This window comes from Protomyctophum bolini, assembly GCF_963924005.1.
Source record: "Protomyctophum bolini genome assembly, chromosome: 18".
Lineage (NCBI taxonomy): Eukaryota > Metazoa > Chordata > Actinopteri > Myctophiformes > Myctophidae > Protomyctophum > Protomyctophum bolini.
In genome coordinates, this window is record NC_137879.1 from 24,884,551 (window position 1) to 24,895,032 (window position 10,482).

A 10,482-nucleotide genomic window follows, 5' to 3' on the forward strand; every position below is an offset into this window, starting at 1 on the left:
TGCATCCTGCGATTAGAAAAGATCTGACACATTCCTTCATACAGGATACGCTCCAAGTCCCACCCTCTGTAGCATCACGTAAATCACCCCCTCTTAATCATGGCAAAAAAAAAAAAAAAAAAGAACATGCTGCGAACACTTCAGGGACGCAAAGAAAAACAAAGGAGGGCCATTTCGGCTGATGCTTAGAGAATCCACACGTTTACTGCTTCCAGAGGACAAGCTTGGCGGAGGAAGACGGCTTCCTCTTCCGTGTGCCTCTCCTTCCTCTTCCTACGGCAATCGTTGATTGTGGCGCGCACCGATCGACCAGCACTCTGATTTCACACTCAAAACGACACCTGTGACAGACCTGAGGAAACAAAACATGCTTACAGTAAAACGCTCCAGGGACAGTATAAAGCATGCATGACCCCATGCTAGTCCGATCGGTGTGGAAGAGGTGAAAGGTTGAATGAATAAAGCCTGATGCATACTACACCAGAACTGACAGTTCAGTTTGGTTGACATCAGTTGGAACCGAAAAAATAAATAAATAAACGGTAGACGGACCACGACTTGCGTTATTTGCTCTGACTGAAGCAGTGTACACTAGCGTCACAGTCCCGCCCCTTGAGAACCGGAAAATAAATCCCTGTTCATTTTCCTCATAGACTTTGCAGAAAGTATTTATTTAAAGACGTTTCCGCCACGGACAAAGCCAACTCTTGTCGTGACAAATCATGACAACAAACGAAGAATTAGAAAAAAGCGTCTGGTTACAACACTTTTTTTTTTTTTTATAATATTTGTTTTATTCGGAAAGTGCAGTATAATTGTACATATAGCATTTCTACAAACGATATAAGAGCAGTTCCCAAGATTTTCTTCTTTTCTTTTTTTTCCCCACCCCTCTTCCCTCCCTCATCCCCCCTCCATGTGGCAACATCTCCAATGTCTCTGTATAGTATAGTCCTTTTTCCTATATAAGACATCGAGTCCACACTCAAACAGAGACAGGCACGTCAGTAATACTTCAGGTGGTACATTTCAGGAGGACAAAGAAAAAAGAAAGAGTGGGCGGAAAAAGACATAAGAAACAAAAAACAACAACAACTAAAGTATATACATTTATGCTGAGGGGGACAAAAACAATATAGCTTTGGTCTTCGACCACGAGAGGAGGAGAGGTGTCTTATACATTTTATATTTATACAATCAAACAGCAGGCAATGAACCAGTGAGATTACACGAAGTCCGCTCTCAGGGGGGCAATATGCACAATCCAGTTGTTCCAAATTTGGTAGAAATTGTCTAATCTAGTTCTTAACATGTATGTTAATTTTTCCATTTTGAAGATGTCTAGGACTATTCCATGCCAATCGTCCATTGTGGGTGTGATTGGGGATAGCCATCTTCTTGTTATTGACTTTTTGCTGGCTGCCAAGAGAATCTGCAGTAGCTTTGTGTATCTCGACTGGTTAAGACATTCAATGTGGCCCAGGTACATGGTTGTGAAGTTGAAAGGTATTGGAGTATTAAATACTGAGCACAGTGATTTGTGAATATTGTTCCAAAACACCCCCAATTTGGGGCACCCCCAGAAAATGTGGAAGTGGTTGGCTTTCTTTGCCCCACACTGCCTCCAGCACAGCCTATCGTCCCCTTTGTATTTTTCCTGGTATGGGGTCTTAAAATATCTAATAATATTTTTCCAACAGTGCTCTCTCCAGTCCATAGAACAAGTTGAGGTAGACTGGAACTCCCAGATCCCTCCCCATACTTCCTCTGAGAGTTCAACTCCTGCGTCCCTCTCCCATCTCTCTTTGATGTACAACGTGCTTTCATTCTTAGCATCTGAAATGGCGCCATATAACTCAGAGATGGACTTACTTGGCTCCACTGTGAGAGCTGACTTTAATATGAAAAAGAATTCTGATTCAACTGCAGAAAACTCTTTGAATTTGCATTCTTGATTGATATAGTGCCGCACCTGGAGGTATCTGTAAAAGTCAGCCTGTTCCAGATCATGTTTGACTTGTATTGATCTGAAACTATCAATTTCAGTTCTTTGCATAAATGACATGTAAGTTGTGATTCCTTTCTCTATCCATGACTTAAATCTAATGTCGCCTCTATTTGGGACAAAGTCTGTGTCGAAGGCACACCATCTGAAAAGTTTCAACATTTTTTTTAAACCACATGACCTCACAACCTTTTGCCACACATTTAACGTATGGTTTATCCATGGGTTATTGATCCTCTCTAATCGGTCCGCCAAACCCCTGTCCCCTATTGCAGCCTGCAGAGGGAAGTCAGCAACTAGACCAAGCTCCAACTCCTTCCATCTCGCTTTATACCCCCTGTTACTCCAGTATAACAGAGGAGTTATCTGGGCTGCATAATAGTAATTTCTTAAACAGGGAAGAGCCATGCCCCCTTTGTCCTTTCTCAGTTGTAGGGTGGTTACAACACTTTTTGTTGTTTTTCTTCTTTGTGATTATTTGTTTGGTCCAAAATATTGTGTGTGTTGTCATGATTTGTCACGACAAGAGTTGGCTTCGTACGACGCTTAAAAGGTCTTTAAATAAATACGTTTTGAAATGTCTATGGGAAAAATGCATTGAGATAAATTTCCTGGGCCTGGTGTCGTTATGAAAGGGGGCGGGACTGCGACGCTCTATAGCCAGCAGCACTACTGGAACAGATGCAGATGGTTAAATTAATACCTGGATATCGCCTGCGACGCAGAGAATTTCTGACGGAGGTTTGGACGTTTTTTCCTTTCTATGCGATAGGTTGTTTTTATAATGTGTTTATAAATGGTCACTAGACCGGTATTAGAACACTGGATGGATTGTAACAGTGTGAGCAAAACAATGGTTATTTACAGATGAATAGTTAGTTTTTAGATTTGTTTTGTCTTCCTCGTCTTTCACGGCTCTGACAGCCACACTGACAGTTCTGACAGCCCTGTGTTTTCATGTGTAAACACCTAAGCAAAGCCTTCCGCTGAATCTGAAGTGTGCAAAGCAGCAGGGCCAAGACCGCATTACAAGGCAGGTTCAGAGCATAATGAAACAGTTATCAGGAGTTTTGTTTTGTTTTCAATAAGTCCCTCCATCAGAGAAGAGTTCCATCATGCTTCAATCAGCTTTTTTTATAATTATTTGGAAATTAAATAAAGTAACAATATTACAATAATTAGATCATTAAGTCTGACTTATACAGTCATATTTAAGGTTTTAAATGTACATTATCTGGCGAATCGAGCATAGTGATGGAAGAACTTGGTGGAAGAACTTGGTGAAACATTGCACAAACATTACAGTAATACAACAAGAAAGATGATTATGTACGCTGCTATGTTAAAGGTATAAGAAAAAGCAAAGCCAACTAAAACAAGCTAGGCCTCGTTGGTTTATACTCCGTAGTATGACAGTGTCACATACCAAAACATTAAACGAGCAGCTCTCCAAGCCTACTGTATAGCGTATACCACATAATGTGTAAGCTTGTAGATCTATTCGTCTGTCCCGGATACTTTGTTCTTTTTGGCAATTGACGCGGCTGTATGTCAGGGGTTTTCAACTGGTTGTCCGTTGACCACTGGTGGTCCGTGAATGTTTTGGTGTAGGAAAATGAAGATTTAGAATCTTTTAGATTTAGAAAGGGAAAGCTCTGGGCCACTAGCAAATGTCAGTTAAATGATGACTGTTAAGGGCTTGATTTAATTCACCTCAAATTAACAAATTAAATGAAGCCCTTAACGGACAATATTTCATTTCAAGCCTTTCCCCCCACACCAAGCCCATATCCCCCTCCCAACACAACAGTGGTCTCCAGGTTGATTCTTAGTCAGGGTAGTGGTCCCCAACCAGTGGTTCATAATCAGTTGAAACCCCCTGGAGTAGATAGATCAGTGCTATAAAAAGTATTTTTGTTGTGCTTTCAGTATGGAAAGTCATTTCTAGCGTTTCTAACCACACGATGCGATCATGCACTACTGAGCTGTTTGTTCTACCCTACTTGCTGACAAAAAGTGGGCGCGTTGTGTCATGTCGATTTACAAGTCCACAAGCACAGCTGCAGCATGCATCCACGACACGTTGAGCAGTTGTAGATCGGCTCGCTTTCGGTAGACACAGTTGTATGAGGAAGTGCAAAACAAGTTACGGGCGTGTAAAGAAAACAGCATGTTTTGTGCAAAGAAGATTCTGCTGACCCGTTTCGGATCAACCTATGTATGTGAAAGTGCCTTCTCAACAATTATCAACATTATCAAGTCAAAACAGCACAACGCTCTCAGTGACAAGCAGTTGCTGTGCGCGAATGCACAGCAACCTCCATAGATACGACTGAGGAGTGGCCAAAATGCAGACTCAAGTTAAGCAAGTAATTCTCTCTCTCCTTCTATCTCTCCCCCTTCATCCCCCTGTTTTCAAGTGTAGGCCTATATTTAAATTGAGTATTTTGCCTTATTTTCTGACTTATTGCTACTATTGTTACTATTACATTTGGTGAATGAAGCCTGTTTCTTGATTTGGAATAATGTATGTCCAGAGAGCCTTGTGATTATATCCAGATAGCCTGAAAACAAAATAGTTTTCATAACTTCGGTAGACTGTTATTATTTAAATTTCAGTAGTTATTGGCCTCTTACCTATTTTGTCACTTCAATTCATTATCAATTGATTCCATGTCATGACAATAATGTTGTTCAATGAGGTTTGGCCTTTCCTAGATGCAAATGTAGGCCGTTTTCTGTGTTTCCTCAATTTTTAGACTACTCATAGAGTGTTAGAAAATCACTGACTAAAAAACCAATATAAGACCAACATTATTTGTGCTTGTGGCCCTTGGACTTTTGGTATTCTGCTGAGTGGCCCCTTAGCCATCTTAAATTGAGTAGCCCTGAGATAGATTATGCAAACACACACATGATGTGTAGGCCTATTAACTTCGAGGCTTCGTGAAAAACCTTACCCAGTTTAAGCTTGTCTTTGGTGGCCCAGCAGATGCTGTAGTGCTGAAGGAGTTGTTGTAACAGTTCCCTCTCATCGAGGAACTCCAGATGTTCAATTCTGGGAGCAAATGACAAACAGTAAATGGGATGAGACCTAATACACGTACACGTAATAGAATGAGACAACAATTATATGTATTAGAATGAACATATGAACATCTTTGTTTACATTCCAGGCTCACAGCCAGAGGAAGGTTCGGACCTTTCACAGGGTTTGAATGATGCCCATAACAGCTGTACATTTTATGCAGCAATGGACCCATATGGGATGGAACTGAGCAGTACTGAATCTGATATCCCTTTAAAAAAAGTCTTGGATGAGGTGGAACTGGATTACCTTATTATATCCTCCTGAGGAAGAACACTGTATACAGTCATCATGTCCAGAGCATCTGCATGCTCCCATCCAGTCTTCAGAAAACGCTCTTTCTACACACACACACACACACACACACACACACACACACACACACACACACACACACACACACACTTTAACGTCTAAAATGTTTGGTCATTTTAACGTCTACTCAGGCTTTATGTGAATACCCCAGGCAGTTCTTAAGTTGCTTGATTCTGTAATTAGATATTTGATATTCATTTTGGCCGCCCCCTTCCTATACAAACCCATTATAACTTAAAACTCCATTTTAATCATGAACAACACCTAAACTTTTTTCTGTTGACTGATATCGTCCTTCTAATACGTGAGGGGGCCGTGGTTTGCCATTTATTTTTAATAATTATTTTGGAAAAGAACCTCCAGCAACTCCAGCTCCTCTTCCTTACAAAATCAAAAATAATTATTAAAAATAAATGAAAACGGTAAATGACAAACCACGGGTATTAGAAGGACATTATCAGTCAACAGAAAATAGGTTGGGTGTTTTCAATTAATCTATCATGGTTAAAATGAAGTTTTAAGTTATATTGGGTTTGTATAGGAAGGGGGCGGGGCAGATAAAATTAGTATCAAATATCTAATTACTGAATCAAGCAACTTAAAAACTGTCTGGGGTTTTCACATAAGCCTGAGTAGATGATGAAATGACCAAAAGTGATCAAGCGTCCTTGGGTTTCTTGAAAGGCGCTATATAAATCCAAGTTATTATTATTTTATTTTTATTACAAGTTTTTTTTAAAGTGAAATATCCCTTTAAGCAATGCCTACAGCAGGCCTGGTAAAGTTTGGTAGAAAGGTTTTCACTTTAAAACTCTTCTTCTAATCTGCATTCTGCGCTATAGTTACTGAGAAACAATATCAGCTGGATCAGCTCATGTGGCAGAGGATAATGTGAGTTACCTGGGATTCCAGAGACTGACAGGCCTCTACTCCTGCCAGGATACATTGTCTTCGCTGTAGGTTCTCAATCATTACATAGCCAAAACGATCCATCATGTTCACCTGGATTAAAACAGTTTAGAAGAATACCAAATAAGAAGAGAAGAAAGTAGCTTTGAGAACCAGCGGTTCCTGTCTGAGCCATGTGGCCCATAGAACAGGAGCCTATCAACGGTTTCTGCAGCGTGAGGCCGCTTGGTGTGCAAATACACCCCCCTGCCATGACATGAATGTTACCCCCTGGGGGAGCCCGGAATCGGACTGGGAACCTCACGGTTCCCATCTGGCCGTCCTACCGGCCACTCTATCAGAGTCACTGCCGCCCTCTGGTAGTGTGGTAGAGTAGTAAATACACGTACATCACAGAGATAATGAAATGTTATCCAAATAAACCCTTTTATAGATACAGTACATACTGTAGTATATTGGACATGGGGTATTTTTGTACTTGGTCCACTCTAAACAGGGATGTTGGGTGTTCACATGATTATCAGGTGAATGACAACAAGCCTGAACAACATATGAAAACCAAAAACAAAGAAGCTGAAAGCTGACATGTATGGATGTGAAGGAAAATAGGAAACTGAAAGAATGTAAAATGTCCATACTTCAAAATGATGGAAGATGTAAGACTTATAACCAAGTTTGTGATGTTTGCAAATTTCAGTCAAACATTCATTTTCAAAAGCCAAATCTCAAGCTTTTGTCAGAGCATGTCAAACTCACACAAGAACCGTAATCAAGAACCGTTCTCCACACACATTATTGATCTTTATAACACACTGTGTGTTGAAGAATTCCCCACGCACTGTGCTCTTCTGTACCATCAGAAAGTCTTACCTGTTCATAGTTGATAAACATGGCAGTGTGGAAGTTGTCTGCAGCCCAGTGCAACAGGTTGGAGGACTGGGCCGGGGTCATGTAGACCAGCACACACTCTGACACAAGCAGTGTGGGTAGCCTGGTGGAGAATACAATTTGATGTTAGAAGAGAATGTTTAAGAGGAAGGCATTGTGGAACAACTAGAAAGATGCAATCCTGGGGAATTGAAAGTGTGGTTGCCTATATATGAATATTGTCCAATCAGAAGAGGAAAGGACAGATACACATATTGTGATGTCACCGTATATTGTTCAATCATATGAGGGCAATCATAGGCTGGTGCGTGGAGAGAACAAAAAGACCAATAACAATATTAGACGATGAGGGAACATCAAAATAAGTTGCACTGCAGGGGATGTCAGGGAGACGTCCCTGTTCACTGCCCCGCCACCAGGAGATGTTCTGGCTAAGTTGCAAAACATCCATGAATGGTGGTACCCAGCTGATGACCCTGCAGCAAAACGCACTTTTTGGTATGCGGTCAGGTTTAAGCTTGGCTCAGGGAAGAGGACACCCCTGCCATGCATAGTCCACCATGGGCACCGTTAGAGGTGCGACATTGAAAGCAGGAAGACCATCCTTCTGTATGAAATAATGTTTGCATATCGTCGAACACACTAATTACCGGCAGAAGGGCATTCCATGAGTGCTGGTATTATTCTGCTTTTACGTTTTAACATGGAAATTGACTATTAGAACTGAAAATAACATCCCAGAGGTGGCTGATTATCCATTGTGGAGACTGGTTGGGTAGATCAGTTCAGTATAGAGTATTTTTGGTAATGATCTCTAAATTCAAAATAGTCCCAACAGAAGTCCCTCACTGTACTGTTAGTAGGGTTAAGTTTATGTGTAGGTTTATTAAATTAATTTTAGTTAAGGTTAGGATTAGGATATGGGGAGGGCCTTCATTCCATGCCCAGAGGCTGCATTTAGTATTTCCCTGGAAAAGGCAAGAACATCTACAGTTACAGTATAATCAGTAGTGTGCTGTAGCCTCTGCCTTGCTCACGGCTTCACGTTGTGGACATTCAGAGTATGAGTTATATGCCATTCAGACTATGGATTTTATGGGTAAATCGCCCATTGACTTAGAGGCAGCCTAGAGAAGAGGCTGCCAATCGTGAAAACATGTCTACTACAGTCGCTACTAGAGGTAGTAGCAAATGTAGTCCAGGCGCTTTCAAGCAGCTGGCAAAAAGGAAGTACACGCTATAGGCTGGATAGCCGAAACGTATATTAATATTTTTCCATTATTAACAATCCGATGTATCTTGTCACTCTGAGTGCGACCCTTCACTCTTGCCAAATGCTTATGTTTTAAGAGGACAACACACCAGAGCAGTCAGATCACAGCGGTAACAAAAACGTCTATATAGCTGCAATATGAGTAACTAAATAATAACTACACATAGGAACCTTTTGACACAGATTATTTTTTCCATTTCCTGATTAGTAATAATTTAGGACATACTGTATAAGCAAGGTTTCTGCCCAACAGGGATATGTATTTCAACTCACTCTGGGTTAATCTGGAACTTCTTGAGTTTCTCGTCTAGACTTGAGATGTCTCTGAGGTCCACTCCAATGATGCAGAATCGGTCTGAGTCAAGGCTATGGCTGTCTGAACACAAAGGCAGAAAACTACGCAGTAAAACGCTCTGTGTTCATTTAACTTAGATTGCATTGCACACATTTTCACACATATGTGAGAGAATATTCTGAAAGAGTTCCAGCCAAGAACTGTGTCTTGCCATTTTATTCATGCATATATTTCATACATGTGTACAGAAAGAATAAAGAAAAGAATAAATAAATCAGGTGCATGAAAACTAAAACAAGTTTAGGTCCAGTGCTGTAAAATATGAGAGTAGTAAGAAGAGATTAAACCTAAATAAGAATGGTATAAATTCAGAATGTATCACAGTCCCTTGGTTCAACTACGGCCAAAGACCTGTGTTGCATTTTCTACCCCTTGCCATGCCTTCAGCTTCAAGTCTCTCATACGCATTACACACTCTTGTCCAAAAAAAACAACCATCATTTAAAAAGAAAAATCTAAACATATATTTTCTTGAATGACTAGAAATGCGTTTTAAGTATTACCTAATAATAAGGAGTCCGTGGAGTGGGTTTCGATGAGGGGTTTTGATAGAGGTGGTTTTGTCCTAAATAGAGAAAAACAGTAACATTACAGACCGTTATCACAATTCTGTCTCTGTCTCCCACTACAGGTCTCTAGCCCATCTATAAATTCAGGAATATCTCTCTCTCTGTGTGTGTGTGTGTGTGTGTGTGTGGGTGTGTGTGTGTGTGTGTGTGTCTTTTATGCCCAAATATAAATCTCCAAAGTTGTTTGTCATAGGCAGGCCTCTGAGTACTCTGATAATGGGTACTGCCAGTTTTACAAACACAAAAAGCCAACAGCACTTACTTTATACTGTGGATCTTCCGGGCCACCACCACTGGGAAGTCAACTTCAAAATACTTTTTAGGTAGGAGGTCTTCATCCTGTAAGACAGACAGACAGACCACACACCCCGACCAACATAACTTCAATTAGTTGCGGTGATGTAGGGGTCCATTTGTGGTTGATATCCTCACTTTTGTTTCTGTTGCCATTCTACAGTGCAGTGTACCAGTTTTATTTAATTAGTTATACTTAATATTTTATTATAGTATTACTAATATAATATAGTATTACTATAACCATGCTCTGGACTGGCAGTCAACATGGCTGCCTTGATGTGTACCTTTAGCCTCCAGAATGTGGTGTCTAGACCGGCACCCAAGTTGATAATCTGACAGTTACATTCCGTCTTTCTGATGAACGCATCAAGGAGGTGGTTCACTCCTCGAACCCGGGCATAGTATCCTGCCAGGATAGATAGAAGCATTACACTAAAGTACAAAACATAAACAAATCCAATGAGACTATCTATTCATTCACAGCTGAGGAAATAAGGGTCCAACAATGTTATAGAGTAGTATTTCGCAAACATACATTAGATCTGTGACCCAAAATGTATTGTGTACCCGTTTTACTCCAGACTAAAATAGCAATTCAAATAAATAAGTATTATTTTCTACTAGTATGCTAGTATGTTCAGTTCAGATGCTGTTTAACCCGCTCCCACCCCCCCTCTTTGTAAATGTGTACAACAACAAAAAATAACCCGACTGTGACCTAAAACCCATGCATGATGTGGAAACGAAAATACAAGAAGAGTTTATCAAGTTCAGTTGGCTTCA

At 40.6% G+C, this 10,482-nt stretch overlaps 1 protein-coding gene across 4 annotated transcripts in view; it reads right to left on the reverse strand.

Annotated features, from left to right (window-relative positions):
* Nucleotides 1-211: 211 nt before the first annotated feature.
* Nucleotides 212-10,482, reverse strand: part of lcmt1 (leucine carboxyl methyltransferase 1) — a 12,615-nt gene continuing 2,344 nt past the window's right edge. For 2 of the 4 annotated variants that reach the window (XM_080789898.1, XM_080789899.1), the window contains 9 exons: nucleotides 9,984-10,105; nucleotides 9,665-9,741; nucleotides 9,337-9,398; nucleotides 8,752-8,854; nucleotides 7,188-7,308; nucleotides 6,309-6,410; nucleotides 5,343-5,434; nucleotides 4,966-5,063; nucleotides 212-352 (listed from right to left, as the gene is read on the reverse strand). In XM_080789898.1, coding sequence (XP_080646024.1) covers nucleotides 330-352; nucleotides 4,966-5,063; nucleotides 5,343-5,434; nucleotides 6,309-6,410; nucleotides 7,188-7,308; nucleotides 8,752-8,854; nucleotides 9,337-9,398; nucleotides 9,665-9,741; nucleotides 9,984-10,105 — 800 coding nt within the window. In that variant the 3' untranslated portion in view covers nucleotides 212-329. Of the gene's footprint in view, nucleotides 353-4,965; nucleotides 5,064-5,342; nucleotides 5,435-6,308; nucleotides 6,411-7,187; nucleotides 7,309-8,751; nucleotides 8,855-9,336; nucleotides 9,399-9,664; nucleotides 9,784-9,983; nucleotides 10,106-10,482 lie in introns of all 4 variants that reach the window. The other 2 variants (XM_080789896.1, XM_080789897.1) reach the window with 1 other exon arrangement.